The sequence below is a fragment of the Falco rusticolus genome, chromosome 8 (assembly GCF_015220075.1).
Source record: "Falco rusticolus isolate bFalRus1 chromosome 8, bFalRus1.pri, whole genome shotgun sequence".
Lineage (NCBI taxonomy): Eukaryota > Metazoa > Chordata > Aves > Falconiformes > Falconidae > Falco > Falco rusticolus.
In genome coordinates this window covers 18,566,021-18,583,184 of record NC_051194.1, presented here as the reverse complement: position 1 = coordinate 18,583,184, position 17,164 = coordinate 18,566,021, and the positions used below count along the sequence as shown (strand labels likewise).

General features: G+C 58.8%; 1 protein-coding gene across 1 annotated transcript; it reads right to left on the bottom strand.

Moving 5' to 3' along the window:
* Positions 1–9,586: 9,586 nt before the first annotated feature.
* TLX3 (T cell leukemia homeobox 3) lies at positions 9,587–12,229 on the bottom strand. The gene is made up of 3 exons (XM_037398019.1): positions 11,757–12,229; positions 11,143–11,386; positions 9,587–10,566 (listed from the first exon to the last, which is right to left on the bottom strand). Exons 1-3 carry the CDS (start codon positions 12,172–12,174, stop codon positions 10,356–10,358), a joined length of 873 nt encoding a protein of 290 aa, XP_037253916.1. The 5' UTR covers positions 12,175–12,229; the 3' UTR covers positions 9,587–10,355.
* Positions 12,230–17,164: the final 4,935 nt, after the last annotated feature.

Below are 17,164 nucleotides of genomic sequence, written 5' to 3'. Positions count from 1 at the left end.
GCTGATCTTCCCCTGCAGCTCTCCCACTTGCTGCACTTCCACCACTCCCTCCCCTCCAGCCCCACCAGCTCTTGCCCCATCCACCCTCAATCCGCCAGAGCTTTCCCACCTTGCTCACTGTGCCCCAGCCACACAGCTGCAGTGTGGATCACACCTCATGTGTTTCTGCCTCTGCCCCATAGTTAATTTAAGTGATAAGAAGGAAAAGTCTTGGCTAGAGAAGAAGACAAAGAGCAAAGCAACACCCTTGTGAAGAGGAGCCAACACTATGGGGAGGCATTCAGTTTGCAGTTGGAAAGCTGCAGGCTGGCATCGAAAGCAAGCAAGGAGGCAGAAGTAAACCAAGATGGACAAGGCTGAGGCAAGTTCTCTCTTTTTTTTTTTTCCCACCTGAAATAGTGAATAGTGTTGTGTGCTTTGAGCCAGTATCCTCTGGTTTAGCTCCCACCCAGTTTAGCTCTGGTTTAGTTCCAGTGGGAAGTCCCACTGGAGCTGTAGGACCACAGCTGAGATCTACACAAAGGACTGACAGGCTCTGCTGTGTGTACCGTAAGAAGAGAATTGCCTTCGCAGATCTGGCAGAATGAACAAGGAAGATCGGTGTCCCTGTGAATTTTGAATAGTACAGGAAGATAAAAGCTTGTGCTGGGGAAGGGGATCAGGCAGGAGCTTCCCCTCCATAAGAGCAGCCTAACAGTCAGTCATGCAAAGGAGGTGGGAAGCTCCATCTGAGAAGGTTTTTAGACAACCGTCTGCAGTTTGAAAGAGTCCTCACATGAGGGAGGGACACGAGCTGCTTTATTTTCCCTGCCTTATTCAGTATGGCAGTGAAAAGAGTGTAGTGATTTTACTCCAGCCCCTGTCCAGCAGAACTATATCCTTTCCCCTCTATGCACTTGGCAGAGACTGAAACAGAGAAGGTCAACTTCATACAGATCAATGTAGGAAAGCCACAAGCATGACAAGGCAGAGCACACCCCCCCTAAAACCCTACGGTTCCTACCCTTAATGAGTTTAGAGGAGGATCACGTTTCAGATCTCCAGAAAGATCCTGCAAGTGTTTCCCTGAACACTTCACTTATTCCAGGTACTCCAAAATATTTCAGCCTGGGAGGGGTGAAAAAGGCTTTTCCCCCTGCTTAGGCTCTTAGAGATGCTCTCCTCTTGCCACATGGGCCATGAGCACGAGGTGTGTATGCGCTGGGCTTGGTGGCTCTAAAACGGTGTTTCAAAGTGTAACACTAACCCTGATGTGCCAAGTGAGGCACTGACAAGCCTCCTTCCCCACCAGCCCCACGCTTGCTGTTGGCCTCCTGCTGAATAAAGGGGTCAAATTCAAGTTGAACGCATTCCCGATGAACAGTCTGAGGACACAGGAACCTCCACAGCCCGTGACAATCTGGAAGCGATGCCGGGTACAACAGCTGCTCCGCTGGAGCACGGAAATGGCAAAGCTCCCCAGTGCAACACGACAGCTTCAGCGAGCGAGTCCCCGACTGTGCAAACTGCTTTCAGAATCAATTACCCATCTCAGCCTCTTCTGGGCAAGATGCAACATCCCACTTTTATTTATTTATTTATTTTTCTGCAACCCCACAAGAAGACAGAGCAACATGAGGATGCCATTTTAGCAGTATAAATGCTAAATTGGCTCCAGGCAGAGAGCAAAGACATGCCTGTGCAGAGAGGAAAGCTGGGAGCAGGGTGCTCAGCAGCTACCGAAGGACTGACCGAAAATGAAGGCTGAGGAACTGCACAAGACCAGAAAGACACAGGCTGTGAGCTGAGAGAGGGCAACACGTGCCCTGGCCAGGAGCAGAGAGGCAACGTGGAGACAGGATGCCTGAAAATGTCATGAGGAAGAGAAAGAATATTTTAAGGAACTCCAGGAAAAGTGTGACCTAGTACTGCTTTGAAGGTCTGTTCAGGAGCACAGATCAGGAGAACCTTTGAAGCAGGGTGCAGGACTGCAGCTCCCCTGACGTATTTTTAGATGCCAGAACCACACCAAGACGGATTACCAACAGGACTCCACTGCCGGTGAAGGAGCCCTCTACTAAACCTCAGTCCTGCAGCAGCCGCGCTCCGCTGGTGCGCCCACCCGCCAGCGATCCTCATGGCTTTGAAAGGCATAAGAAAAGAGAACTGACAAAAAAAACCAAAAAAAACCCCCAAAAAAACAACAACAAAAAACTTGAAGGAGCACTGCTGTCTTCTTCCACATCTGCAGCTCCGTGACAGCTAAAACACCACCGTGCTCTCTGCTTCGCCTCTGCCCCAGAGCCAGCGCTCGGGACATCTTTGGAGGGGACGGGAGGAGGCTGGCACGGAGAGCAGCACAGCTCAGAGCCTTTGCCCGTGGGCTGCAGACCGGAGGCTTCAGCCCAGGCTGCTGCTGGGATGCCTTTTGTCTGGACCTAGAAATGTCATCTGCTGTGGCAAAATTCCCCATTTTCCAGATTTCCAAGGAAAACACAGCTCAGGCTACAGCTTGTGCCACAGCTACCAGCTGCGGCGGGGTAAGAGATGCTGCTCGCCGAGGCAGCCCCGGCCGAAGCCCCCCGGCAGGGTGCCGGCACGGCAAGGGCTGCGGCACATGCCGAGCCTGACGCAGGCGCCCTCAGAGCTCTCGCTCCTTCCCCTCCGTCCTGGGGAAAGATTTGAAGGCTTCTTTAATTATTAACCGCTTTGCTTTTGTTTTCCCTCTCCACTTGAGAGCTCCGGCTCTTTGGAGGCCGGAGAGCAGCTTTACGGAGCGCCAGCCCTGATGGGACCGGCCACGGGACCGGCACCAGCCGTACCCGCCCGTGGCTGCATATTCCCTTACAGGCTGCTCCCATTACCATTAATGGGAGCGACGTGTGCAGATGAACGAGGGAAGAGAGTCTAATGTCTTTATGCTACACCACCAATTAAGTACTCAGGGTCACGTCCTTAGTTGATGTAAAGTAGATGAGATCCACTGAACTTAATGGATCTCTGCTGATTTACACCAAACGAAGAGTTGGCCCTCTCTTGCTCGTATTAAAACAGCCGAACCTTTCCAGCAGTCTTCGTGTTTAACAGCTTCGTACTCCAGCCAGGCTTTTCTATCACTCCAGTCCATAAACCACGAGCTTTATTAACTAATAATTAGTTTTTCAAGTTAAATTTCATGGTCATCTTTTAAGAACTGCTGCCCTTAGGGCAGGCGGGGAATTTTGAAGAGACTTGCAGTGGTGGCAGCAAAGCCGAGGAGAGGTGCTGCCAGGCAGCTCGGGGCGCTCAGCCCCTGGCGGTGCAGGGGGTCTTTCCACAAACGTGGCAGCACCCACTGCCTGCCCCATGGAAGCACCTGGGAGTTAAGCCCTCTGAATTCAAGCCGAGGCATCTCTGTTGCAAACACCGAGCTGGTGTGAGCCAGGCAGCCAGCCTGCTGGATCCTAACCTGAGCTGTGCGCAGACAAACCCGGGTGCGAGCGCATGCCCAAGCAGGGCACGGTGTAAATGAGGGGGATTGCTGAGCTGTAAAGCAGCACCTGAATACACGCAGCGTTTCTGGCCCAGGGCAAGCAGGGCAATTTGGATGGACGTACTAACAGCTTCCCTATTTTTTATTTTTTTTAGTTGTACATCACTAGGCTGAAAAATGGTGTGATGCTGGGCCACATCCTTCCCCTGTGTGCTGCTCCCTCTGGGTGCTCGGGTGTCTTAAACACGCTAGCCCAATAAAGGATCTAAGCTTGAGAAGAATGCTGGGTTAAACAATAAATAAAATACTATTTTTCTAATCATAGATAATTTACTCTCACATTGAAACACAGCTCCCCAAACCGGTATACATTAGCTTCAGCAGGCAGGCAGCGTGTTCCTTCTTTTCTTCCTTCTGTAGCTGGACTGAGTAAAGAACGTTCAGTGCATTTCTGCCACCAGAAGGAATAAAAGCAGTGTGCCGTACAGAACTGGGGGGGAATCACGACAGCCTACTAACACAAATGTTCTCAACGAGGAATGTAATATGGACAGCTCTTACAGAGACAGTCCTTGTGCAATAACTTAAACAGTACAGATTACTACTTGGGGAAATAAAAGACAACATAACTTTGAAACTTGAAAAGCTCTTTCTTCTTTGTAATCAATTGCAATAATCCATGTCAGTGATTTAGATGAAGATCAACTTTACCTTTCTTTGCTGATGACACAAAACTAAGAGCAATAAAAAACTTAAGTGCATTTGCACGCAACTAATGGATTGGATGTGGCATGCGCCAATGGAAGTCGGTATGTATAATGCAGCATATACTGGATGCCAAATTAACAGGATCATTTGGGCATTCTGGAACACTTGTGGCACTGAGCTTAAGTCATTTAAAGAGCCTAGCAAGGGTTGATGACCTTCCATTTTCAAAAGACTGAAAATACCGTAGGTAAAACATGACAATGAATTTTATCCCCTCCATCCAGCTGCTATTTAGTCCAAAGCTGGGAGATAATAAAACCAAGATAATGAGACTGTGCCTGGTGTCCCTAATGAAAAGTATATAAAAATACAGATCCACCTGAACAGGAAGCCGGAGGCTCAGGCACCCAGGTGATGGAGCAGACACTGCCTGTTGGGTACGTGCAGCCCAACCTTCCTGCTGAGCCTGAGGACCTTCGCTGGCCACGGGGCTCACAGCCACCGCCCATGCTGTCCCCTGCCTACCTGCATTAGCTGCCAAAGGAGGCCGGTCATAGCACGGAGGGAAATGCATCTCACTGCCAACGTACAGCATACAGAATTGCCTGACGAGGTGCAGAAATTTGTTCAAGCAGCTCAAATGAATGACGGAGCTGGAGACAGAGCAATTTTCTCACCCATCCCCATTCCCTCCCTGTGAGCACACTGCTCCCCAACCCCAGCACACAGGCCCAAACTGGGATAGAGACAGGGACGAGCACAGGTGCAGTTTCACAGGCCTGGCTGGCACAGGGACAGGAGCAGCTGGGTCTAACCCTATGGTCCTGCCACTGGGCTGAGCAGCAGCGAAGGACCCAGCAAACACCACGTGCCGGTTCGCAACTGACTCTTCTCTGTGAAAGCACGTGATGCTTCGCAGCAAAGCAGAAACACTCAGCTGGACTCCCAGGAGGTAAATACTTGCAGGCTCAGGTCGGCAAGTTCACCGAGCATCAACACGGTACCATCACTGTCTGTATAGATACTCCAGATGTTACCTGGAGATCTGCTGGGGAGTCTGCTATCTAGAGGCATCTTTTTCAAAATTTTATCTTGTTTTTTTAGTTGCAAAGGTATTTTGAAGAATGGCCTGAGGTCTGGGTTTCTGAGGGTGTTGGGAGTCTGCTCCACACAGCACCCGGTGAGCTCAGGCCACCGTTGGAGCAGAGCGTGTGGCCACCCTGCAGCACAGCAGCTGGCCGGGCTCAGGCCACCCGGCGCAGCCGCACGTTGCCCCTGCAGAAGTGCCGAAACATTCACCTGTGCTGCCTGAAGAGCATGAGACCCACCTCAAACGTCTCTGCCCCACAGTCCCCAGTGCTCCCAACTCTGGGCACATCCTCCAGAGGGTGCATGGACATTTCTGAATGCACAATGAAGCCTTTAGGCAGCTAGCTCCTGTTTTCCACAACGACCTGGAAAGAATATTTTATCTCTTACCCTTAATTAACTAAATTAATGGGAGTAAAATATCTAAATACCATTACCACTTTAACCTTAACAGCAGATTTTCAAGTCATCTGAAATGCCTAGAAATGCAGAGAGAGACACACACCCCCAAAAAGGGGGAAAGCACATAGGCGCCAAACTGCCACCAGCTGTACTACAGCCCTGCCCATCAAAGCTAACTGGGTGTCTCCAAAAGGCAAACCAAGATCCTGAAAAACAAGTGGGCACCAAGTAGAAATATTTATTCCACTGCTATGAGTCAGGAAAAAAACAGTCAGGACTCAAGACAGGAGGGAAGGGAAACACACATCACTGAAGGGAAATACCCCAAACAGCCTAAAGCAGATGGTGTATATACCCACTCTCCCACAAACGCCTGCCTACACAGAAGGCAGATATTTTCATCCACCTGGTTGCTCAGGCAGCACATGAGGGATTCTACCAAATGAGGAGGAGCAGCAACCATGAGCAAGCGCTCACCTGGGTGAGTCACGGCCCTTAAATTATCAGTGGTGGGGAGGACGGCGGTACAGAAATACGTGCTTCAAGGAAATTTCATTTTTCAAAAAAAAAAGCATGAGGTGTAAATCTCGGTATTATTTATGTTAGCTATAAGTGAGCTAAATTATGACCTAGCTGAGCAAAACATTTTTCTAAACCAAGGCTTTGAATATTGTGTAGTTTGCATGTTTAACAGGACCAGGCTTTCATCACGAAGTGGAGGAGAGCTAATAACCCATTGATTTTAAGGCCCATTTAGGAAAAGAATTGCCTATACAGATCTGATCACCGTGCATTACTTTATAACATCTAATACCCTGGGCACAAAATAATGCTGAGAGATGCAAATTATGGAGCCATTTTTATCCTGAGAGGGGTTGTGCCTGTGCATACGAGCATGGCACGGGGGCTGCTTTGGGTTTGGGCTTAGAGCAAAGTCAGGAGGGACTCCGAGGAAAGGGTCGATGCTCCTCCACGTGGCTCTGGTTACCCTGAGCTCGGCCCTGTGCATCCATCCACCCAGCCAGCTGCTCGGTCCTACGTGGGAAACCACTCACACACATGATTAAGCAGAGTTCAGAAAGTGACCTGCCCAAAGTTAAGTCCCACTGATAATTCACTAATCCTTAACTCCCATTGCCTTTTTCCATCCTTGTTCAGCAAACATGAGTTTTCCTGGCCTTAAAACTTCTGAACAGGAGGGAGTATGAGCACACAGCGTGGACTTTCCCGAGTACACAGGCACGGAGGCAATGTTTCACTTGTGGATTCAAGACTGGTTTGGAAAGATCATCCAAATGCTAAGAATTATCAATTTCATAGCAGCATCAAGCATCAACATATTAAAACTCAGCTTGATGGCATGTGCAGCATCTTCAGCACTCTCAGACTACATCCCTATCACAGGATTTACACCGCTTATGCTCAGATGACTTCCCCTGAATTAGCTGTGCTGCAACACGGTGGCAGGAGCTCCTGCTGCTGCTGCCCTCACACTGCCTGTACACTGCTGGTCTTTATCCTTTGCCTAGTGGAGTGTTTTAGGAAGTCTCCCGTGGAGGTAAAGGAGCGTTTAGTAACAAGTGGGAGGGTGGGGGATAAACCACGGTCCCCCACAACTAGCCAGAGCCCACACTGCAGGAAGGCTGTTTCAGAAGCTGGGAAGTCAAACAAAGTACATGACAGCCTGGCTCGAGTTGTCCACCACACAGCCCAAGTGCAGTGTGTGAACAGGACCATCATCAGGACCAGAACAACAGCCAGCTCACCCCCAAAAAGGTGCCCTCTCCTCCACAGGGCACCTGTGTCCCCCAGGATTACATTGCTTGGGAAGGAGAGGCTCCAGCTCGTAGGGTCTGGAACTCATGCAAGCCCCCGTGGGTGGCTCCTGTCTGTTGACGGACCTTTAGAGATACACAGCAGGGACCACTGGACAGCCCTGCCACAACCACATCAGGCTGGCAGGGAACCCTGCTTTCATCCACGGTGGGGGAAACACCGCGGGTTTGTCCCCACCAGTGTTTGCCTGAGGCTGCTATGAACACCGGGTTTACTGGACAGAGTAATTGGAGGTAACCCCCAGTTCTGTCCCCTTCAGCAAGACCACTCACATCCATACCCCTGTACCGCCCACGCACTCGTGCCTGACATGACGTGGATGCACGAGGCAGTCCGTCTCCCTCTCATCCAGCACATCGCAAAACCTCGAGCCCAGCTCCCCCGAAACAAAGGCACCAGCCGCAACCCCAGTGAGCCCCAGCATGCGGCTCCCAGTATACAAGCCCCACAATTCGGTGGCTGCTCAGAGGGCTGAAATGGAAGCTACTGGTTTCTGAAGTCCTTTGGAAAGACGCCGTGCCCCCAGGCTTGGCCCCGTTGCCTGCGGCACGGCCCAGGGCAGAGGCCGGGGAGGGGTTCAGACCCACTTGGTGCTGCTTTTACTACCGGGGCTGCAAACGCTCCGTGGCTTTGCATTAGCTCCTCGCCTGCCACAAGGCTGGTGACTGCAACATGCAGCATCATTACGCTCTCCGCAAATATGCAGCTTCTGGCTTACAGCAGTTTGGGAAAAAACTGCAGGGAAATCAGGAACGCAGAAGTTTATGGACACGGGACGCTCAAACAGTTAAAAGAACAAGGCTGCCTTGAAAACAACGCGGATTGTAGATGTTGGGGGGTACAGATAAAACAGAACATCAAATGCACGTGTGCATACGGGGCTCCGGTTATTCCGATGCCCGCACATTATTCCGAGCTTGTCTCGCCCCCATTTCAGCCAGCACAGGCTGGCGCCCGGCTGCTCTGCTGCGGCACCGGCTGCTCCGCTCCGCTCCGCTCCGCTCCCCCGGCCCGGCCCGGCCCCGCCGCGGCAAACGGGGGAAGGTTCGGGGTGATGCTCAGCAGCGGCGGGGCTCTGCGTGGGGACAGGGACAGGGCCACGCACCGCAGGAGCGCGGCGTATCCCCACACCCAGCACCAGGTAGAGATTTCCCCGTTGTTTTCGGTTTTTTGTGTTGTTTTTTTTTTAATTCTTATTTTTATTTCCCTGCCAGACACCTTCTCTCGGCCGGTGTTTTCTAGCACAGGCTGCTGCACGGCAGCCGGTCGGGCAGCTGCAGGGTCCCAGCACCGTCACCCACGGCGCGCCAGGATTCGGCCCTGCTTCGGCCGCCCGCATCCTTCCCCCGACAGAGCAAACCGCGGCTGCAGCCCGAGCCCGTGCCCCGGCACCGCTGGGATCGCGGACCGGCCAGGGAAATAATTTCCTTCACCCCCCACCCGGGGTGGCTGCCCGCCCCGAGAACGCCCTTGGCGGTAGCCGGGCAGGGGGCAGCGAGCCGCGGTGCCGGAACGCCGTTAAACCCCTGCGGGCTCCCGGTGAGCGGGGCTGGGCTGCGCCCCCTCCTCGCGGGGCGCTCCGCTCCCGGCCGGGACGCCGGCCCGCAGCCCCGCCGCGCTCTGACCGTGTCCGTGCTGCAGCCTCCCCCTTGCTGGGGGGGTCACCGGACCCGCGGCACCGGCAGGGAACGGTCTTCAACAACGAAAAAAAATTACACACACCCCCCACACACACCCCAGCCGGGCGGTGAAACGAGCTGCGGCTGCCGGCGAGCCCGGGAAGCCGGTACCGGCGGCCCCGGCCCCGCGCCCTCCTGCTGCCGGCGCGGGGCGCGCAGCCGAGGCAGCGAAAACGAAAGCGGCGGAAGCGCCGCCACCGCGGGCCGGGGGCGCGGAGTCACCGGAGGCGTCGGGCGCTGCGCCCCGGCCCGCTCGGCCGCCCCAGCCCTGGGGCCGCTCCCCTGCCGCTGCCAGCCGAGCGAGCGGACGCACCGGCCCCACCGCCCCCCGGCCGGCCCCGCACCTCCGTGTCCACCGAGCGTCCGCAGCCGCCGGCCCCGGCGCTTCCCGGCGCAGCGGCGGGCAGGGAGCGCAGAGGCATTTTTAAAGAAAACGTTTATTTACACGTCTCGGCAAGTACAAAGTATTATACATGGTCTGTGTCAAACCCAAATCTTCTTTATTATGAAACATAAGGCGCTTTCTCTAGAGTCGGTGGCGAAAGGAGCGGGTGCGGGTGCTGTTTCGGTGCGCGAAAGCTCATCGGCTGGAAAGGTGAGGACGAAACCGGGAGCGCAGAGCCTGAACGGAGCCCTTATTACTACGGTGGATAAATTACAGCTGACATTAACTTCACCTGGGACAGATGGAAGCTACCGCTTTTCAGCTTAATAGGGTTTCCTAAGCTAATGAGTCATCACCGGCTCCACTTAGTCCCCTCCGCTAAGCGATAGGTATTTTTTTTTCTTTAGACTATCCTCAGAACAGGAGAAAAAAAAATAGCCTTTTGTTCCAAAGCCAACACAAAATACCTATGTTCAGATTTCGATATAAATAATCGAGGTTTTATATAATTCCATATTAATAGTGCCCCAAATCTCGATGCATAAATAAATTAAATTATTAACACTTCTTACAAAAAGTGACATATTTCCCTTCCTAGTGGAACATCGACACGAATATACAAGCGGAGCGCGGGGCCCCGCGCCGGCAGCGCCCGGCGGCTCCGCTCCGCGCCGGCCCCGGCCCCGCGGGTCCCGCTCGCCGCCCCCGCGCCCGCCCCGTCTGGGGCGAACGGTAGCTCCGGGGGCGCGGGGAGCCGGCGGCCGTGCTCCGCGGGCGAGTCCGCTGCGTGCCCGGGCTGCCGGGCTCAGACGAGCGAGGTGACCGGGGGGATCTTGGCGCTCTCCTCCTCCCAGGGCTGCAGGTTCTGCAGCGCGAACAGCGACGAGTTGTGCAGGCACAGCGGGTCGGGCTGGATCGACTCGTTCAGCGACTTCTGGAAGGCGTCGTGCTGCAGCTGCAGCATCAGCCGGCTCGCCTGCTGCCGCTCGGCCTCCCGCTCCTCCGCCGTCTGCCGCCTGCCGGGGGACACGCTCAGCCCGCGCCCCGGGACTCCCCGGGATGCTCCTCCGCCCGGGCCCCGCGGGGAGCGGCCCCGGGAGCGGCGGGGGCGGGCGGGCGGCGGGGCGGCCGCTCCCTGCCGGGGCTGGGCACCGCCGGGCCGGCGGGGCCGCTCGGCCTGTGCCGCAGGGTGGCCGGGCGGCGGGGAGAGCCTGTGCCCCGCTTCCCAGGAATCCCCCGGATCCCGCTAATTCCCCGTGTCCCAGCAATCCCCCGTTTCCGAACAACCCCCCGATCCCCCAATATTCCCCCGTCGTTTTTTTCTGAACGATTCCCCGTTTGTCGGAGCGTCCCTCGTTTTTTCCGAATAATCCCCCGTTTTGCGCACGGGGGACAACGAAAAAAGAGAAACCCGAAGAGCAGTAACGGCAGTAACCTCACGGCAAGGAAAACCGGCCCCAGCCGTCCCGCTGCCGGGAGCCGGCCGGGGTGAGCTGCCGGCCCGGAGCTAGGGGGCTTCCCGGGGACGGCGGGCGGGGGGCTCCGCCGGGGGCGGCGGCGGGACGGGGCGGCCCCTGGGGCGCGGGACTCACCGCCACTTGGTGCGCCGGTTCTGGAACCAGGTCTTCACCTGCGCGTCCGTCATCTTGAGGGACTTGGCGAGGGCAGCGCGCTCGGCCGAGGCCAGGTACTTCTGCCGGTGGAAGCGCTTCTCTAGCTCGCAGATCTGCACCCGGGAGAAGGACGTCCGCGGCTTCTTGCGCTTCGGCGGAGTCCGGTTCTGGTAGGGATGCCCGATCCGCCGCGTCACCGTGAAGGGCGTCAGCGCCGCCGCCGCTGCCCGGGGTGGGAAGCAGAGGGGTCAGACCCGCGCCCGCACGGTGCCGGCCGCCCCCCCCCGGGGCCACCGCTCCGCCCGACGGCCGCCCGCCGCGCCCCCGAAGGGACCGCGTCTCCCCGAGGTCCCGCTTCCACGTGTCGCCGAAGGGCGGCGGGAGCCAGCGGGGCCCGGCCACCCCCCGGGCGCCCCGCCGGCCGCAGAGCGGTTTTGGGGATGGCAGCGAGCGCGGGGGAGGCGGGCGCCCGGCGGGCCGCCCTCGCTTCTGCGCCTGCCGCCGCCGCTACGGCTATTTCGTTTTCTACGGTTTTATTCGCCTTCCCGCCCGGTGCCGGGGGGCTCGCCCGCCCCGCCCCGGCCAAGCCTCACCTGTGAACCTGTCCTTGACGAAGCGCCTGCTGCTCTCCATCCAGGGGAAGTTGAGGCTGCCCAGGCTGGGCACGGCGGGCATGGCCGGGATGGCGCTGGAGATGGGCGGCGGCACGGCCCCGGGGATGGGCCTGTGCGCCGGCACCCGGATCACGCCGGCCGGGGCCAGGCTGAGGTTCACACTGTAAGATCCAGAGTCCTCGAAGGGCGCGGCGATGGCCGGGAAGGGGGCCGGCAGCGCCGGGTAGGGCGCGCCGCCGCGGCCGCCGGGGCCGCCCAGGAAGGTCGCGCCGTCGGGGCCCCGGGGGGGCGGCGGCGGGGGAGCGCTCTCCTGCTCGGGGCTGTTGAGGATCTGGTCGATGCCGAAGCTGATGGGTTCGTGCTGGTGCTGGCCCTGCGCGCCCGCCGGCGGATCCATCCTCCTCCTCCGCCGCCGCCGCCGCCGCCGCGCACCCCTCCGCGCCCGCTATAAAGCCGCCGCCGCTCCGCCGCGCTCCGCGGCCCGGCCGGCCCCGCCGTGCGCCGCGCGGAAACTTTGCCGAGCGCGCGCCGCCCCGGCAGCCGCCCCGTCATCTCCTCGGGGCCGCCGCGCGCCCCGCGCCGCGTGCGCCCCCCGCCGCCGCCATTGGCCGCCGCCGCCCAGCCTCTGCGCTCCCATTGGCTCCCGCCCGGCGGCACCGGCCTCACGCCCCGGCGCGGGGGCCCCGCCGCCGCCGCGGTGACATCACCGGGGCGCGCGAACAATGGCCGGCGGGGGCGGGGCGGCGGGGGCGCCGTCGGGGCCGAACCCGCCGGTACGTCGGAAGCCGCCGGCCGCGCTCCCGCACCGCCGGCCGCCCGCCCGCGGGGCCGGCGCGACGCCTCCCGCCGGCCGCCCTCCCGCCGGGCCGCGGCCCGCTCCCCAGCCCCGACGGCCGCTCCGTGCTGCCCGCCCGAGCTCGGCCCCGGCCGCCCCGACGGCAGCGCGGAGCGGCGGGGCCGGGGGGCACCCGGGGGCCGCGATTCCGTTCGGGCCGACCCCGCGCGCGGGCGGCGGGAGCCCGGCGCGGCCGCCGAGCGAGTTTGCAGACGCTCCCTAACGTCCAAATTGGACTAAAGGCGTTAAAAATTAAATAACGCTCAGCCGCATTTACTTAGTTTCCCTCTTATAAAGGGAAATGAAAACAGGGAATAGAATTTCCCTGTTAATAGAATGTAATGGCATTTGATCAGCACCTGGCAGGGCGATCCCGGGATGCCGGAGCGGTGACAGGAGGGACGTGATTAGTTTTTAAGCCTCCGGATTCAATTACTGCCTCTCGCCACGGCCCTCCGACGGCGGCAGCGGGGGGCACCGAGCGGCACCCGCGGGCCGCGGCCCCCACCGCGGGCCGCCGGCAGCAGCGGGGCCGGGGGCTGCCGTCTTCCCTGGCCCGCACGGGCCGCACGGCCCCGGTCCGGCGCTGGCCCCGACGGCCGCCGCGGAGCCGCCGGGCGCAGCTCGGGGAGCGCCGGTCCCAGCCGTCGGGGCGCGGGGAGGTCCCGGCCGCCGGCACCGGGAGCCACCCGCCCCTCCCCGCCCGCCGGCGATTAACCACCTGCCCCGCCACCCACGCCAGGGGGACACGGGACGGGGACCCCCGCTGGCCCCGGGCAGCCTAATCGGCTCGTGCCCCCTCGGTGCGGCCCGGGCGACCGGAGCCGCCACCAGCCGCCGGTCCCCCGGAGCGGAGCTAACGGGATTGACAGGCTGCCGGCAAGAGGGTGCGGGGCAGCCCCGCACCCCGGGAGCCCCGGGCGGCCAGCCCTCGGGGCCCCGCTCCGCCCGGCCCGGCGGGGAGGGCGGGCAGGCGGCGGGGCGGGGTAAAGGGAGAAAAGGAGGGGAAAAAACCGGGGAAGGGGGGGAGCGGGGTGGGGGGAAGGCAACCGGGGGAGGATAAATAAATAAATAAAGTGACACCCAGTCCTGAATCAGGGCAGGCTTTGTTAGAGAAAATTGCAGCTTGATCTGCATAATGGGAACTCGGGCTGCCCAAGGCTATCTTTTTATTGCATGTGTGTCTGCTGTTATCAATTTTGTGAACGATTTCACAGGGAGCCTGGCAGACTTGAGCTGGAATAATATGCAAAGATGAGCTTTGAATAATGAATGATGTGCTTTTAAACCAATTCCAAAGTGTCTGTGATAGTACAATATGAAAAGGGGTGGTAAGTAATAGTATATTTAAAAGGCGCTAGTATGTTTTTATTACTATATTTAAAAAGATATCTATATTATTTTTGTGAAATGGATAATATATCACAGAGTCTTTGATAATCAGCTAAACAATACATTTTTCTTTGGGAAAAACTCTCCTGGTTTTACACAGTTAAATATAGAGTATCAGCGTACAGCTTTGTAACGCTCGGCTACCTTATTAAATATTAACTCTATTTTAATATTAGCTTTTAAATTTAATATGTTGACGTTCTGCAGTTTTACTTTAATTATGTTTTATAATTAATAACCCGGGACGTATGGTGTCCTTAAACGCAGCTCTCCCGTAGCCGCCTCCCCTCCCTCGCCCCTCCGCGGGCCGGGGGCGTGCAGCCCCGTGTAGCCCCGCGCAGCCCCCCGGCACCGTTCCCCACCCAAACCCACCTCCGCTCCGCCGAGCACCGCGTTCCGCGGCTCCGCGACGGGCTGCGCTGCCGTCCCCCGGCACCTCCCCGGGACCCCCCCGGCCGCCCGGCGCTCAGCCAGCGAAGCTGCGGCCCCGACGGCGCGGCCCGGCTGCCCACGGCACGGCACGGCACGGCGCGGCTCCGTGCCCGGAGCCGTGTGGGTGCCTGCCGGGCGCCCGCGGTGTGGGGATGAACGTACCCACCCGACCCGCGCTGCTCTGTGCCGTCGGGGGGAGGCAGCAGGACCCCCGGGCAGGCACAGGGCACCCGCAGCCTGGCCGCCGTGCCCCGTGCCCGGGCAGCTCCCCAGCACAGCGATGCAGCTGGGTGTGAGGAGCCCTGTGTTCAGCACGGCATGGCATAGGTTTTGCATGGCACGGCATGGCGTGGCACGGCATGGTCTTTACATGGCATAGTATAGCATGGCATGGCATGGTCTTTGCATGGCACGGTATGGCACAGCATGGTATGGCACGGGTTTTGTGTGGTGTGGCATGGCATGGCATTGTCTTTGCATGGCATGGCCTTTGCATAGCACATGCGGCGTGGCCTTTGGACGGCGCAGCACGGCATGGCATGGCACAGCACGGCCTTTGCACAGCATTGCGCACCACAAGCAGCCGCCTGCAGGGGTGCCTCTAACCCTGGCACAGGGGGTTAAGTGGGTGCAGCACCAGCAGGAGGGCGCCCGGCTTGGCACGGTGTGTGCTCAGCACCCCGCAGCCAGGCAGGCCCCCGGCACCAGTGGGGCAGCTGCTGGAGCCCCGCAGGCAGGGGGAGACCAGGAAGGGAGAGCTCCAGGGGGGCGCAGGGAGGCTGCTGTGGGGCGAGAGGTGCAGCACTGTCATCCCCTGTGACACTGACAGCACGCTGTAGCAGCGCTGAGCGCAGCGCGGAGTGCACAGTGCCGGCAGGGAGAAGCACAGCCACGCTGCAGCGGGGGTCCCGTGGGCCTGGCACGGGACTGGGCTGGCGTGTGGTGTGGGTCCAGGGAGCACCCAGCCGCCTGCACAGGCAGAGGTGGTGTAGTTAAGGGGCCGGGGCGGGGGGGGGAAGTAAGTAGCATGATGTAAGAGGAGTGACCACCTCCCCAGCACCACTGGGCAGAAGGGACCCCCGCCCAATTTGTCACTGGGAGTCACTGGGGGCAGAGGTGCAGCATCTGCCTCAGCCATCCCTGAAACCCAGAGCCGCTCCCAGGCCTGGCTGCCATAGGGAGAACATGGAGGGGGATGTGCCACAGCCCACCACGGTCACTGGGTTCGCTTATGGTGTGCATGTGCGCTCCTCATCCCTGGAACATCTCTGGGCTGGAAAGATGCTGGGCCCTGCATGGTGGGCATCCTTGCAGGACCCGCGTCCTTGCAGGACCCCCATGTGCCTGGCAGTGGCTAATGCCACCGCTCAGCTTTTAAAGTGCTTCCTGTAGGATGAGATAATAAAAACACGTGATGAAATAAGCACTGATCCAACCCCTGATCCATTACATATCTTTTTTTTTCTTGATGTTTATCATTAATTATTTTTAAAATGAGGCATTTAGTTTCTAAGGTGAGAGGGACAGGTCTCTGGGAATGAGACCAAGCGAAACCACTGCAGAGCTCCTCCAGCCTTTTAAAACCAGTAGGCAGCGTTTTATAATAATGGGCCGTTAATTGATGGTGCATTACTGCGCAGTTCCTACTGAGCTGCCTGGTGCAGCCGCTGAGCGCAGGGGCCGCAGTGTGATTGATGCTCTCGCAGGAAACCCAGGGGCAGGGAGGCCCGTTCAGATGCACGAGGCGCTGCCTGTCGGGCTCTAGCACCTGCTGCGAGGCTGCACGGGGGGCAGGGGGCTGCTCATAGCCCCCCATGCCCACTGTGGCTGCTCGCATGTGAGCACATGGGTGCTTCAGCACCTGCCTGGAGAGAGAAAAAGGGGAGCCCTTCCACCGCGCATGCCTTGGACAGCCACGCAGCCTGCAACCGCTGTGTGCATGATACCACTGCAGGGGTATGAGCGCTGCGGGCAGACCCCATTGGCCACCGTGGGACCCACCAGGTGCCCCCGCTGCTCCCTGGGCTGTGGTGCCCACAGAGCTCATCCCGGGAGATGGCGGCAGCGGCAGCAGATTTACCTGCAACAATGCTGAAGAAATACAGGCTCAGGGTCTTCAGCGAGCCCAGTAGCTATGGGGTTGGATCGCATGTGAAACATGGAGCATGTGCTTCAACACGTGCTTTAGCCCGGTGGCGTGCTGGCCCTGTGCTGCCCCGAGGAGCTCCACAGCATCACTGGGCCGGTACATCTGCTCAGCTGCACTCGTGCACTTCCAGCTCCTCTCACATTGCCCCTTCCTCAGCACTCTGGCTGTGCACGTGCTGGGCTGTGCCCCCCAGCACACCATCCTGCACGTCTGGGGGTCCAAAGGCTCCTTACTTTGGGGGCTGGTACCGGCAGTGGTCACAGTGACCCTCAGCCCAGGTACTGGCTGGGGGCCAGTGCTTAGCGGACGGGGGGTTTGACCAGTGTCCGACCTATAGCTTAGGTCTCCAGCAGCACCTTCACGCTTCCTCACCGGCTGTTGCACTGCCACAAATCTTTCTTTAAAGGCCGCTAAAGGCAGTGCCATCTCTCATGTCTCAGCCCCCTCTGCTGTCCCCAGCGCCCCCTTTAGCGGGCAGGGGGGCGCAGGCTGGGAGCTGCTCTCTAACCCTGGCCGGTGGGAAGCTGCCCCAACCTGCTGCCAGCTGCTGCCAGAGCCCGGTGCAGGGCTGCAGGAGGC